The sequence below is a fragment of the Manis javanica genome, chromosome 11, assembly GCF_040802235.1.
Source record: "Manis javanica isolate MJ-LG chromosome 11, MJ_LKY, whole genome shotgun sequence".
In the NCBI taxonomy this organism is placed as follows: domain Eukaryota; kingdom Metazoa; phylum Chordata; class Mammalia; order Pholidota; family Manidae; genus Manis; species Manis javanica.
The window spans coordinates 105,872,646-105,887,260 of record NC_133166.1 but is presented as its reverse complement, the minus strand read 5'-3'; the positions used below and the strand labels follow the sequence as shown (position 1 = coordinate 105,887,260).

The window sequence follows — 14,615 nt, the reverse complement described above, 5'->3', positions numbered from 1 at the left end:
CCCTCCAGCACCACCTGCCCTCTCCCCCAGGATCCCACCCCCACCCCTCCACAGTTTCCCCACCAGAGAACAGGACAGGCTGACCTCCATCCACAAGCCAGAAAGGTGAAACTCCATGAAGACTACAGTCTACGTGTATTTTAAAGTTGTAAAATTGTGAGGTCAAAATTGCTCCCAGGAAGGAGCCAATATATAGAATCCCCCTCAGGTGTAAGTACCTGCTGAGGTTTACAGCATTACCTCTCTCAGAGACACTAGCATTTCAAACAGGGCACCAGAGCTTAAGCTGGAGGAATGAGTTTCTCAGAGTGTAACGCTAAGCCCAGAGAATCAGGTGAAAGGGCCTTTTTAGGGCAGCCCTCCCCGGAAGCCCCATTGGCCGTGCTGCTCGGCAGCCAAGGGACCCCCTACTTGTTGGTGGGGCTGAAGATGAAGAAGGAGCTGGCATCTGGAATGGGCACCGCCTTCTCTTTCAGCTGCAGCTCAGCCAGGGGGCGCGGGCGGGGGCTCACCGGGATCTCTGGCTCATCTTCTTCATCATCCCCTGTGGGGAGGAGAGAGAGCAGAATTGGGAGTGTCCTTCCCTACTCTGCTGCTCCCCTGGCTTCTATGCTCTGAATCCCACCACGACTTCCCAGCAGCCAGCAAGCAAAAGGTGGTGGCAGTCAAGGCAAGGCCCGAGGACGTCAGCACAGTCCAGCCCATGGGTCTCTCCTTCCCTGCAGCGAACAGGCCTGAGCTGTTGCAGATGACCGTCAGACCCGGACCCTCCAGAAGTGGGGCCGAGAGCAAGATCGGGCGGCCTTGATGTCGCATCTTCTGTCTCAGGGCTGGACTCACACCATCTCAAATGCTCACAAGCTGGGGAGCACTGGGGGGCCCTGCTTCAGATGAGACCTGAGTTCTGGTGCTTGGCCATGTCCCTAACTTGCTGTGCATGCTAGGAAGTCCCTGTCCATCCAGGGCTTTGGCTTCCCAGTTTGCAACATTGCTGAGGGGCCAGAGGCTTGTTGAAATAAATGGACTCTGAGGTCCTCTCCTGGGCTAGATGCTAAACCACTGCAGAGGCGACTTGCCAGCATGAGAAGAAATCACACTGCTTGGGCTTTAGCCAGACTCCAGCACCAAGGCAGACACTGCGGTGAGAGGGGGTGGAGGAGAGAGATGGCCCTCCAAGCTCATTCCTGTCCCATGGACTTGTGAGAGGGAGCTGACCCCCCCGAGGCCCTCAGCTCCAAGGGGAGGATCCAGCGATCAGGGTGGGCAGCCCTGGCACAAGCTGGAGTGCCTGGCATCTTGCAGCTCTTGTCCAGTCCCTTGGTTCCCTCACCCCACAGCCGCCCCCTCCCTACCATGCCAGCTCCTGGCAGAGGCCCCTTGGGGAAGCCGAAGCCATGGACTCTGCTCCTTCCATCCTGGCAGCCTGCACAGGTTCTCAGCCCCGCCAGAGACCCCCACTTCTTCTTCCTCACAATGAGTGTCCTGACATGACACTTCCCGTCCTCCCCCGGCTGCCAGACACCCCAGAGACACAGTTTGTGCTCAATCACAGGGACTGTTAATTCTTGCAGTCAGCATATTTGCTTTCTTTCTACCGGTTAATTCTGATTTCTTCAGTCAATGCCCAATTTATTAACTTCATTGTCCATATCTTTTGTCATAAGGCATTTCAAATTATTTTTGAAAAGAAGCAGGATAAACATATTCAGCCCCTTTGGCTAGACCTCTTCCAGCTGCCCACCCCATTGCCCCTCCACCCTCCGCACTTCCCCTAACCTCGGACTCCCCAGGTCAGCCACCCTCTACCAGCCACTCACGTCTATTAAGGATGGGTGTTAGATGAAACAACTCAAGATGAATTATTTTGAAATGCAAATATTTGTTTCTGGCAGATATCTGAAGAAATATTATTAGTCTTATCTGCACCAGCTCCATTCTCCCCACACTTCACTTTGCAAAGTCCTTCCATGCATTAGTTCAGTCTGTTTATTGAGTGCCTATTCTGTGCCATCTGGAACACAGAAAGCTCTCCCTGGACCTTAGAGTCCCCAGGGCAAACTGATGCTAACCAGCTGATTCCACTGATGGACCAGCGACTCAGGGCCCCGACAGACTCATGGGTGAGCTAAGAGAACCAAGAGCTCAGAGGCATCAGGGCTCTTGCAGGCAGCCTTGCGGCATGAACCCAGCCTGGCTCCACCCCTTCCATGTGTTCTCTGGGACAGATGAAGAGGATTTCTGCAGCAGCCACTGGTTATTTGCACTTACAAGATGTTATAGTTTATCCACAGCCATGGATTATCCTCTCTCCCAGCCTACCTTTGTCACCTTCATTTGGATCTTCCCATAGGGCAAGTCCCTGTATCAGTCCATCCCCCAGTCCTGCCAGACACTGGATGCTGAATAACCTGCCCACCTGCCCCACACACTTGGACACACCCTCATCAACGATCTGCGCTGTGTGGCTAGAATGGAAGACCTGTGTAGCCATGAGTCTGTGCCCCTAAGCATTGAAGCCCACTCCTGGCACTCAATAAATACTTGCTGAATTAAAGGAAAATAAAATGCATGGATTTTTCTGTTGTGTGTATTGTAAGGAGAGGCCGGCTGGCAGGTAGCTTATTTGCATGACTAGGTGCAGAGGGACATCCTGTGTCCTGATCTCCTCACGGAAGAGTCCAGGCAGGGGACACACAATAGGCTGCCCCCAAGGAGAAATCCACCCCAGCATATTCCCCCCAGGGCCCCAGGACCCTCACCTGGGAAGTCAGCCGAGGGGTAGGGGTCCTTCACCTCATTGACACTCGATTCAAACTCATCTATTTTCAGCTGTAGGAAGAGCACAGTGACAATGACGATAGGAAAAAGCTGCAGTTGCCACTTATTGAACATTTACTGGGGGCCCGTGTAGGCTTCAGCTCTCTTCACCCTCCCTGAAGCCTGAAGGATAGGCCATGTTATGATCATTCTCATTTTACAAACGAGAAGCCAGCCTGGATAGGTCAGACCAGTTGCCCAAGCTCCCACGGGACGAAGCCAGGACCTCCGCCAGTCCCGGTCTGTGCACTGCACCCCTGCTGGTTCTCAGAAGGGAGCTGAACTCCCCAGGCCGGGGTCCCAGCCCCCCTGGGGTCCAATTCCCTGACCTGCTGAGCTCTGCTTCCTCCGCATCCAGGGAGACTGAACAGGGCAGGGCTAGGAATGGTGGGAGGCCAGTCTGGGCCTCTCAATGGAACAGGGGTGTCAAGAGGGGAGGGGGGCTCCTTGACTTGGGTGGGAAGCTGGGGTTCTGAGGAAGTCTGGTTCCCAGATTGGGTTCCCAGTACAAAGGGTTCCCTGCTGTAGCCATAGCCACTGACTCTTTCCCCAGTATCATGAGGGAGATAACCAGGCAGAGAGCCTCTTCCCCACCTTCCCAAACCCCAGCAGCACCCCAAGGCCCGGGGGTGAATGGGGGGTTTCCAAGGTCGGTCCTCATCCTGCCCCAGGCCCGCCCCATGTGGTCTGCTCACCTTGGCGGTGGTGGGGATACCCTCCCCCTTGGGTTTCTGTTCCAGTTTCTTGGCCATCATGGACTTCTCCTCCTCTGGCTTGTCTGGAAGGCCCCTGAGTGGGAAAACCAAGAAAGCCAAGTGGGGGCCCGACTAGAAAGTTCTCTGGGATCCGCTCAGCCTGATGGGGCCCTCAGGGGCTCTGGGCAGGAAGGCCAGGACACGGGCAGGGATGTGGGCCTGGGCAAGCCCTTTCCCTGTGATGAGGGGGCATGGAGCTCAGGTCGGGCCCGCGGCTAAACAGGGCTCACTGGCCAGCCACATTCCATGGCCACTGACCAGCGAGTGGGGGGAAGGATATTTGCAGCACTGGCGCCACCGGGGAGCCCCGACCCACCCATCTTGAATCAGAATCAGCATAACAAGACCCCAGATGACCCATTTGTGGGTAGAATGTAGGAAATACTGCCTAGAAGACCAGGCCTGCTTCTGTTCCCAGAGGGGGGTCCAGGCTCCAGAGAGTTAAGGGACACACGTGTAGATGGGGAGAACTGTAACGGTCCTGAGGAGCCAGCCACCACGCACACAGGATGCCTGAGGCTCTGCAAAGGGAAGACTCCATCCAACCCTCCAAGAAGTGCAGGGGCTTCATGGACAGGCTGGGGGATTCCTAGACCCCTCCCTGGGGCACCTTGGCCTGATTCCCCAGGCTTTGCCATTTCCTGAGGCCTTTGTAGAGGCTGCCTTGCCTGTAGTCCTGCCCAGGGATGCCTCCTGGGACCCCAGCCATCCCTGGACATGCTGTTGGCAAGCCTGTCTGGAAGTCCCAGCTCTGCTCCCCTGGGCGGCATGGAGTGAGCGCCCTGCTGCTGGGGTGGGCACTGTGGGGGTGCGGCCCCTGCTCAGCAGGCCCCAGGGAGCGTGCACCCCATCCCTCCCTGCTGGGGAGGCAGCCCTCACCTGGACATCTTCCTGCGCTTTCGCTCCTCAGCCTTGGCCTTCTGGGCAGAGGTCAGGCTCTCCGCCTCGGCTAGGTTGTCCACAGCGATGGCCAGGAAGACGTTGAGCAGGATGTCTGAGGGCGTCCAGCTAAGGAGCCTCGAGTTGTGGTGAAAGGGAAACCTCTGGGCCCAGAGTCCTACATGCATGCATGTTGGCAGAACCTGAGCCTGCTCCCTGGGTGGGGTCCTGGAGTCCCACGGGAGGGCAGGGGCCCCGGGACATGGACAAGCATCCTCAGGGAAGCCTGCCTACAGAGAGTGCCCGCGATGGGGCCTGAATCCCCAGTGGCCTCAGATGCCAGTATTTCCTGCTCAGGACTGATCCCAGCTCCCACAGAGGCTGTCTGGGAGCCATGAACCCACGGGAACTCAGGGAAGGGTGGCCCCCTCGCTCCCTCCCTCCGATACCAGGCTCCAAGGCACAGGCCTCCGGGGCCTGGCTGCTGGCTCTCTGTACCCTGCCCGCCGCACCCCCAGCCTCTCGGCTCATCTCTCAGTTCACCCATGCCCAGCCTGCCTGGCTCCCTGGCTCCTTCCCACCTGCCCTCCCACCTCTGGACCAGGCTGTCCCCTGAGCTTCCCTCTTCTCTGTTCCCCTTGCCCTTCCTGCTCCCTCCCTCAGGCTCACCAATCTCCCTGGCATTAATTCTCCCACCCCTGTGGTTCTCTGGCCTTCCTGGCAGGAGGATTATCCTGCAGCTACACCTGCTTTTGGTGTTTGCTGGAGCCTATCTCCCAGCCCACCAGGAGCTTGGGAGCTCACCTGTGGCCAGAGAGCCTGGTGCCTGGCAGGTGGACACCCCTGACTCTGTTTCAAGCCTGTCTCCCAACCCCCCCTCCCCAAGCCCTTTCCTGCGCCCTGTTCCTGAGGGGGTACAGTTGCCACAGACGAAAAGGATGATGAAATAAATGCACACAAGCATGCCGGGGTAGGACGGACCGCCGTAGGCCATGATCCCGTCATACATCACAGAGTTCCAGTCCTCACCCGTCAGAACCTGGAGGGACAGGGAGAAACAGGGGTTGGGGGGGACACAGAAGGACCTGGGACCCGTCAGTTGGGGCCGAGCTCTCTGAGAGGCCCCTTGCGACCCGCCACGCCCTGGACCTGTCCTCTCTCCCTCCGTGGCCGGGACAGAAGGTCCCTGCTCTCTTCCTGGGGCCTCTTCCTTATCACTGGCTGCCCAGGCGAGGGGTTTGACTGTGGCGTCCCCACTCCCCCGTGCCCTGTTCCTAATGCCAGGCTTAACTGTATGTAATGCGTCCTGACAGGCTGCCTGTTATCCCAGCCTCCAGAAATAGTGTGAAATGTTTAGTGCCTTGGAAGACGTAATGCCTGAGCAGCCAGGGGTGTGACAGGAAGAAGGTGTAGAGCCAGCCAGATTGTCACACACGGCCCCTCCCATGGCACCAATGGGCAGGGTCCCTCCTGAGCACGGGCTCCAGCAGAGGGGGCATTTCTCTGCCCTGCACAAGGGAAGCTCCTCCTTAGGCCTGTGGCTCTGACGGCCTCTCAGAAGTCAGAGTCATTCAGGCTCCTGTGAACGGCCTCTAGCAAACCCTGGCCAAGCCCTGCCTCTGAGGGAGAAATGGTCGGCACTTCTCTGGGGCCTTCACGGCCTTGGCAGGGAGAGCTCACCGTGCCCGATACCAGGAGCAATGGAGAGAAAACATGCAGCTGGGCCCCCAGTGCACCCCACCTCCACTCCTTCATTATCTGCCCGCCTCCATTCACTCCTGGTCTGTGGGTCAGCCCTCTGCAAGGCACCAGGGAGGAAGACAGGACACACGGGGCACAGCCCCTGGCCTCAGGAGTGTGGAGGAGACAGACAGGCAGCTATTCCAGTGCAGAGCAGCACAGGGCTGAGGGGGCCTGGAGAGGGACCTCGAACTCAAGCCCACAGATCAGAGAAGGCTTCACAGAGGAGGTGACGCCCACCATGACCTTGAAGGATGAGAAGCAGGATTGAGCCCGTGCAGCGCGGCCTACCTGGAAGACGCTGATGAGAGCCTGTGGGAAGCTGTCGAAGTTGCTGCGCCGCACCTCCGTGTCCTCGAAGTCGTACCTGCCCCCGAAGAGCTGCATGCCCAGCAGGGCGGAGATGACGATGAAGAGGAAGAGCAGCAGCAGCAAGGAGGCGATGGAGCGGACGGAGTTGAGCAGGGATGCCACCAGGTTGCTCAGCGACGTCCAGTGCCTGAAAGCAGCTCATGAGGCCCCGGGCGGGCTTGGACCGGGGGGAGCAGAGGGCGACAGGGCTGCCTCTGGCCGAGAAGGCCCGGGGTGCGTGCATCGAGTGCAAGCCGCCTCCGCTTCCCCCGGAGCACTCACCCAGATTGCTCCTCCATCCCTGCCGGTCACAGCGCTAGACCACAGGCCCCGTGAGAGTGAGGACCGCCTCGCTCCTGGGCACCCGTGCCCGGCACCGCGCCCAGCTCGGGGGGCGCTCAGTCAGCCCTCAGGAACGCGTGACTGCACCGCCCCTTCCCTCCCCGCTCCCTCCCTCCTCTTACTGGGTCCTTCCTTATTCCCAGGCTCCTCCCCCACCTGCCTCTCCTTCCTCCCCCCCAGCCCCTTCTTCTCCCCCCCTCTCTCCTGTGCATGCCCACCGTCCCTGCCTCACTGCGAGACAACGGTGAGGGGCAAGCAAAGATCAGAGAAGTGAGGTCAAGAGGGGAGAAGCAATTTCTCTTGCATAGAGGGGGGCCGGTTCCTGGCCGGGGCCACCGGGGACCTTGTGCAGACCCCAGGCCTCGGGGTGCAGGGTGGGTGGGACCCGCCTGGCGCTCACTTGGTGACCTTGAAGATCCTCAGGAGGCGGACGCAGCGCAGCACGGAGATGCCCAGGGGGGTCATAGCACCCGATTCCACCAGGAGGATCTCCAGAATGCCACTGCACACCACGAAGCAGTCGAAGCGGTTGAAGATGGACATGAAGTACTGACGCAGGCCCAGCCCGTACATCTTCATCAGCATCTCGACGGTGAAGAGGGACAGCAGCACGCGGTTGGCGACGTCTGCGGGCAGCAGTGTGGCCTCAGCTCCCTGCCCGCCTGCTCGCCCTCTCCCGCCCCAGCTCTCGCTTGGCCAAGCCCTCAGCCCCGGCGCCCTCACCACCTTTCCCAGCATCCTCCTTTCTCCACCCTCAAAACCCAGTGAAATCTGGTGAATTGTTGCCCGTGGAAGTAGCACTGACCTAGATTTCTAAAAAGCTAAGCCATTCCATATTAACAATTTTATTTCATCTAATTTCACTTAAAATCATAAAGCTCTGCCACTTCCTCATGACGCCTCCCTCTCTCTTGCTAGAGGAGGGGTCCCCCCCACCTTTCTGAAGCTGATCTGTCCCCTCTGCTTGCCCCACGCACCCTCAACCTCAGGAAACCCACTGCCAGTGACCCCTTTTCTTCCCCATGTTTAGCCTCTTCCTTTCTAAGGCACTGTCCTACTGCCGTTCTAAACGCGCAGCCAACCCCGCTTTCCCTGTAGCTCTGCCCCCGCTCTCTCCTTCCAGTCACAGCCACTCTCCAGAAAAGGTTACCTACTCCGATTTCTCACCTCCTCAGACCTATTCCTTCTCCAACTCAGACCTAACTGGGTGCACCCCCTCCCTGCACCAACACACGCTCCTGTCTTCCATCGCTTCCATGTTACCAAATCCAACCAACATTTTAATTCTCATTTTCCTGACCTCCCAGAAGCATTGGGCACCATTGACCAGCCTCTCTCAGCCCCCAAAATACCCAGTCACTGACTGACTTCCCCATCTCAGTAAGCAGTGCTACCATCTGTTTACCTGCAAAGGCCAGGAATCTCAAATCCATCTCTCACTCCTTGTGGTGGGCAGTGTTCACATCCTGCCCACATGTGGTCACAGACAGCGCCCTGACCATGCTTGGCACACTCAACAGTTAACGGCTGGGTGGACGGACGCAGGCGTGCATCTGGTCTGCAGCATTGTTTCCTATCTCCTTCCCATAGAAGGTGACACTCTTCTGCCCTAATTATTTTCCTTCCTTTTTCTCTTTCGTCCTTTTACACATAGTGTCTTTTGTACTATATCGCAGGCTCCTGGAGTTGCCAGCTCCTGTGGGTTGTGTCTGATCATTCTTCCTCGGGGGGCCCTGTTCCCTATTCAGTTTGCAGTTGTTTTGTTGTGAGCTCATCTTTGGGAAATACTTTCCCCCGCAGGGATTCTGTGTACCTTTGGTTGAGACGCATCCTTAAAGAGTGGATTACATTCACTTCTGCTGGGCACCCCAGAGGCTTCCCTTGTCTGTGACTAGCTTTTCTCACCTGAGCCATTTTTCGTTGTTCCCAGAGCTTCCAACAAGGAAAAACTCCCAAGCTCTCTCTGTGGCCCAAGGGGCAGTGAGCTTTTGCTTTCCTTACATGGGGACAGGGCCTTGGCTCTATGCCTTCCAGCTCCCACCCCACACAGGCCCCAGGCCCTGTCTCTTCTTCCTGTATAGGTGTTAAGAAGCCAGTCACCACCCCCTAGGGTTTAAGCCTAGTTCTAGAATGTTCCTGAAAGTCAGCTCACAAACACACTGCTTTCAGAAGCTTCTTCATTTCCGCCACTCAGCAACTTCCTCTCCTTTCTTTGAAATATGGTTCTCGTGACATGGGCAGCACTGCTAACTGCTTGTCGTGGGGAACACTTAGTCTGGCCCACCGTGTTGCTGGAACTTGTCCCCCTTTTCTTTGGAGAACTCGTCACAACCCAAAGTCCCCCACACAGGAGGGCACCCACTGCACAGATGAAGCGGACAATTCACCTTCCACCAAGACTGACCTTTCAAAAACTCAGGTCAGATCGTGTTACATGCCTGCTCTTTGTTTTATTTTATTTTCATGAGCTTCCCATCACCTAAAGGCTAAAGTCCTGACACTCCTGCTACTTCCACTCACCACAAAGTGCGTATGGCTGCTGAGCTCACCACACCGTCCCAGGTCACCCTGTCTCTGCACGTGCTGTTCCCCTGCAGGAATTCCCCCCTCCCTGTGGCTGCCTGGCGCTTGTCTGCCTTTCCTTAAGATCCACCGAACCCCAACATCTCCTGCCCTGCAAGCTTTCTCTTGCTACCTTCAATTTACCTCTGTCATTGCCCGCCTTACATTGGCATTATTTATTGATATGTCTTCCCTTCTGACCAGGTAAGCAGCCTGAAGCCAAGAGCAGTGCATTAATTCTTTGTGCGTCCTGAGCTCCTTTGCAAGCTTTTCCTACAGTATATATGTGACAAACAGTTGCTGAAAGATTGCTGTTGTGGGAGGAGAATTTGAACTTGGATGTTTGAAGTTCTAAACTACTGATAATCTTTATGTCCAGTATCTATAATTTAATAATTTTCTCTGACACCTGGACAAGCACCTGGAGGTTCCCCAATGTGTTGTCACCAGTAATGCCATGAGGAGGAAAGCGTCACCAGCCTACCATTTCTAGAAAACGACGTCACTATCTAACTGACCTCGTCTGCGAACGGAGGTGCTACTGGCTGGCTCTGGCCACCTCCCCCATCTGTCCTGTTCCTGGCCTCATTCTGTGCTGTCTCACCTTGCAAATGGGTCAGCCAGAGAGGCTGGCTGTGGTGCTCTGAGGCGATGGACAGGGTGTTGAGGGCGACAATCAGGATCACCAGCCAATAGAAGACCCTGGACTTCACCACCTCATGGCACTTCCAGCGAAAGACGCGGTTCCACCGCCTCCAGTGTCGGCTGGGAGAGGACGCAAAGGAGGATGGAGACAAAAAGCTGCTTTACTCCAAGCTCCCGCCTTTCCGAGGTTACGGACTGCAGCCACACTTAGTCTGATCACCTGCCATCCAGGCACTTGAGAGACGCCAAGAGCATGAGCTGCAGAGCCAGACTGATTTAAAATCTTGCATCTAATTAGCAAAGCTGCTCATCTTTCAAAGGAGAATAATGACAATGCCACAACCTCAGAGGGAATAGAGACAATGCTAGCACAGTGCTTAGCGCTGTGCCTGGCATGGAGTAGGGGCTCCACACATTTTCATTAAAGGAACACATGTCACCCATTATAAAAGCAGTTCTTTAGCCAATTAAGAATATCTGGTGCTGGGGAAGGTTTCACAGTCAGCACAACCTTTTGGGAGAGCAACATGGCAGTGCCTGGCAAGGTTTAAAATCTATACACCCTCTGGCCCCGTACGTCTTTTCTAGGAATCTGCCCAGCAGAAATAGTCATACTTATGCACAACTGTTCCCTGTGGCACTGTTTGTATTGCCAAAAACTGGAAAGATTAATCAAATATATTATAGTGCATCCATACTGAGGAGTGTTTTATATCCAAATATGTCCCGAAAGAAGATGTATGAGCTATCAAGCCAGGAAAGGACGAGGAGGAAACGTAAATGCAAATGACTGCGTTAAAGAAGCCGATGTGAACAGACTACATACTGTGTGGCTCCAACTACCTGACATTCTGGAAAAGGCAAACCACAGAGGCAGTAGAGAGGCCAGTGGCTGGCTGCCAGAAGTGGAGGGCGAGGAGGCAGAGCACAGAGGGCCTTCAGAGCAGTGAAAATACTCCGGATGACAATGACGGATACATGTCAGCACACATTCATCCAAAACCACATCACGTGCAACACTAAGAGTGAGCCTGCTGTAACCCGCGGCCTGGTGATGACATGTGTCCACTGGTGCGTTTGTGGATGACGGGGGAGGCCGTGAATGTGTGGGGCCAGGGGCATATGGGAAGTCCTGTACCTTCAGCTCAGTTTTGCTGTGAACCTAAAACTTTTCCTTAAGAAGCCTTTAAAAAAATGTATGTGTATGGATAAAGTTGCCCTCAACAGATAATTTGAAGTTAAAAATGTAAGTTACTAGATAATATGTGTATCATATTCATTTATTGGTCAAATATTCGGCAGCACCTGTGTGCTGGGCACTGTTCTAGGCTCTGGAGTGACAGTAGTTACATAAATAACCCCGTTATATAAGTAGCCAAAACAAAAACAAAGAACCTGTGTGTGTGTGTGTGTGTGTGTGTGTGTGATGAAAGCACAGGAAGCGTCTTGGAGGGATACAGATCGTCACCACGGTCACCTCTCTGCAGGCGGGGGAACCTCCGTCTTGTCTTTGGTGTGGTTCACTGTTGTTTGATCTTTCAAACTCACAGTCATGTGTGAATGTGTGAGGGAAGGAGACGAAGGCCTGGAGCTGGATGGACCCTGTGTCTGACCCCGGGCACAGTTCCCGGCACTGCCCTCTGCGGCGTGTCTCCCCTCGCCCTGCGCAGTTTCCCGGAACAGCCCGCCCCACCCACTCCGCTCTGAGTCGAGGGCAGCAGCCCAATGTGCTGGCTGCCTCCCGGGCCTCCCAGTGTATATAAACAGGCCACCCACTGAGTGCCCTCTGATGGCACTAGGGGGACGGTGGCTGGGCTCCCACCCCATGTCTCTGGGAGCTCAGGGCTGGGAGGACTCCAGGGAGGTGGGCAGGTACTCACACAAACTGGACGATTTTGTTCAAGCCCTCGATTTCATACAGGCTCTCCGTGTCAGAACCGCCTTCATCCAAAGACAGCCTGCCTGGGGACAGGAGGGCACGGTGGGCCCCTCTGCGGGTGACACACCTAGGCCAGGCTCCCCTGGGAAAGAGTCTTTTGACTGGAGGTGCCTGTGACAATGGGTCCTAGTGGGGCTGGAGGCCTCCCTGTGCTCCTGAGACCCAGATCCCCAGGAGCCCAGGAGTGCACATCTGAAGGGGGGTGGTTGTGGGTGGGCAGTGAGGTCCTTTGTCCTTCCGGAGGAGCCTTGGCACGCCCGGATGCCACCATTTCGAGGTGCAAATCACTCCCCTTCTAAGGGCCTTGGTTTTCTCATCTGCAAAACGGCAACGTTCCACCTGCTCGGACCCCACACTTGCAGGAGGGCGAGGTGCGTTCTGCAGGAGCCGACCGCGAGGGCAAATGCGGGGTCAGGGGACGCTGGCCGGGGCCCTGGGCACGAACCTTCCCTCAGGTCCTCAGCGTCCATGACCTCGCCCTGCGTGATCCAGCTCAGGTAGCCCCGGAGGTCCTCCTCCAGCTGCTGCTTCTCCCGGAGCTTCTGGAAGGTGCCCCTGGACTTGGCCTTCTCCCGCTCCTTGGTGAACTCCCTGAGGTGCAACCCGGGCGGTGGGGAGGGGAGCAGGAGAGAAAGAAGGGGCTGAGGGAGGGTCGAGCTTCCCAAGGACAGAGAGGGCACTCTCTCTGGCTGGATGTGCCCCTCCTCCGGTCAGGGCGCCACCTGTGGTCCACGTGCCCTTCCAGGCAGCTGAGGGGCAGCCTCGCGCTCCCTCTCCGTCGCCCACCCCCAGGAGCGCCTTGGAACCCCCGGGCTTCTTTCTCGTGTCCTTCTCATTCCAGCTCATTCTCTCCCGCCCTGGCTGGGGGTCACCCTGGACACTAGCGATGACTGACAGGACAGCCCACTGCTGTGGAATCAGCCAGAAGATCTCCGGTGCTGCCCTGACCCTTCCAGTGGCCTTGGGAGCATCGCTTCTGGCCCCAAGGCCTGGAGTAACCTGTCCCGGGCCCGGAAGGAACCAGGTGGTGACACTGGAAGGCCAGGGCCCCAGGGTCAGCAGGGGTCTGCAGACCAGCAGAGGCGGCCCTTGGCCACACACCGAGGGGCAGACAGGGGGCTCTGAGGAGGTGGGGCTGGGAGGCCAGGAGGGGGCTGCTCCGGCCCTTGGCACCATCCCAGGGGCCGTCCCCAGCCAGGGGCTCGTGGCCGTGGCACGCCACGGGACCCTCCTCAAGATTGATGCTGCTCGATGCGCAAAATAAAGCCATAGCTTTACAAAGGAGCTAATTATACTAAAATGTAGTTACTGAAATATAAAGAAATTGTAACAAAGCAATATATATGCTTTATTCACTCATTAACTAGCAAGATCCAGGTGCAGGTCCCATAATGATCATGTCAAAGTAGTAAGGAGTGTAATATTTGCAACAGCTGTAATGTGACATGTGCCTTCTGCTAGGACAAGCCACAGACAGCGCTAAATTCACTGTGACTTGTTACCCACATTCATAATGAAACTCTCAATTTCAGTGAGAGGTAATGGATGATAGACACCAGTTTTTCCTATCCAAGTTCACAGACCCCCTGAATTTGACCTACAGAAACTGGGATCGCTTCTGAGGTGCTGTGATGGGATGGGGAGAGGCTGGTGGTCACTAGGCTCCAAGCTGGGGCTGGGATGGAGCCATCACGGAGAACAGCCCTCACTGACAGTGACTGACAGTACTCAGCACTTCTTACGGGCTGGACTCTGTTCTAAGTACTTTATAGGTATTAATTCTTTTAATCTTCCCATCATTAAATTCTGAAACAGGTACTGAAATTTCTCCTATTTGACAGATGTGGACCTGAGGCACAGAGAAGCTAGGCAATTAGGCAAAGGTCACACAGCCACCAAGCAGTGGTGCAAGGATTTAAACTTGGGCCTCTAACTCCAGGGTCTGTGCACTGAACTGAAGGTCTTACTGACACAGTGCTGGGCATCAGCTCACACACGTCCAGGGCAGGAGGCTGGGGCCCCAGGACTTTGTTCATAGGGAGGGGGGTGGCAGAGGGACAGGAGGAAGCAAGGATGGAAGAAGGCTTGAGGAGAAGGGAGAAAAGCCGAAAGCTGAGGGGCTTCTGACTGCATCTTCTGTCTCTTTCTTGCTAACCAGGGGGTGCACTCTGGGCTGAAGGGCCCCAGGGTGAACAGAAGCTCTGACCCAGCCCCCCTGTCCGGCCCCACCACTTCCTCCCCCACTGCCTCCACCCCCTTCCCGCTGTCCTTCTTGTCCCCCTCCCCCCACCTCCTCCTCCCCTCTCTCCTCTCTCTTCTCAGCCACCTTTGAACCTCCTTACCCGCTCAGGACACCCAGGACGAGGTTGAGGATGAAGAAGGACCCCAGCAGAATCAGGGTGACAAAATAGATCCACGGCCACTCATTCCCAATGGCATCGTTGACCTGGTCCAGACAGAGGTGTGAGTCCCAGCCCCTGACTTGAGGCTTAGGTCCCCTCCCTGAACTGGCTCACTCCCACTCCACCCAGCCCTGAGGGACAAGGAAGGGGCCACTGGGGCCCAGCAAGGGACCTTTTCTCACT

At 56.2% G+C, this 14,615-nt stretch overlaps 1 protein-coding gene across 9 annotated transcripts in view; it reads right to left on the bottom strand.

The window, feature by feature from the left end:
* CACNA1S (calcium voltage-gated channel subunit alpha1 S) overlaps positions 1–14,615 on the bottom strand; it is a 62,522-nt gene that overhangs the window by 26,731 nt on the left and 21,176 nt on the right. For all 9 annotated transcript variants that reach the window (XR_005057677.2, XM_037004720.2, XM_037004722.2 and 6 more), the window contains exons 7-17: positions 14,373–14,476; positions 12,476–12,621; positions 11,972–12,053; positions 10,051–10,211; positions 7,285–7,510; positions 6,483–6,690; positions 5,370–5,490; positions 4,452–4,566; positions 3,513–3,606; positions 2,760–2,829; positions 412–544 (exon numbers count right to left, since the gene is read on the bottom strand). Coding sequence is in view for 8 of the 9 variants with exons in the window: in XM_037004720.2 (XP_036860615.2) it covers positions 412–544; positions 2,760–2,829; positions 3,513–3,606; positions 4,452–4,566; positions 5,370–5,490; positions 6,483–6,690; positions 7,285–7,510; positions 10,051–10,211; positions 11,972–12,053; positions 12,476–12,621; positions 14,373–14,476 (1,460 nt within the window). In the remaining variant the exon portion in view is untranslated. The remainder of the gene's footprint in view (positions 1–411; positions 545–2,759; positions 2,830–3,512; positions 3,607–4,451; positions 4,567–5,369; positions 5,491–6,482; positions 6,691–7,284; positions 7,511–10,050; positions 10,212–11,971; positions 12,054–12,475; positions 12,622–14,372; positions 14,477–14,615) is intronic.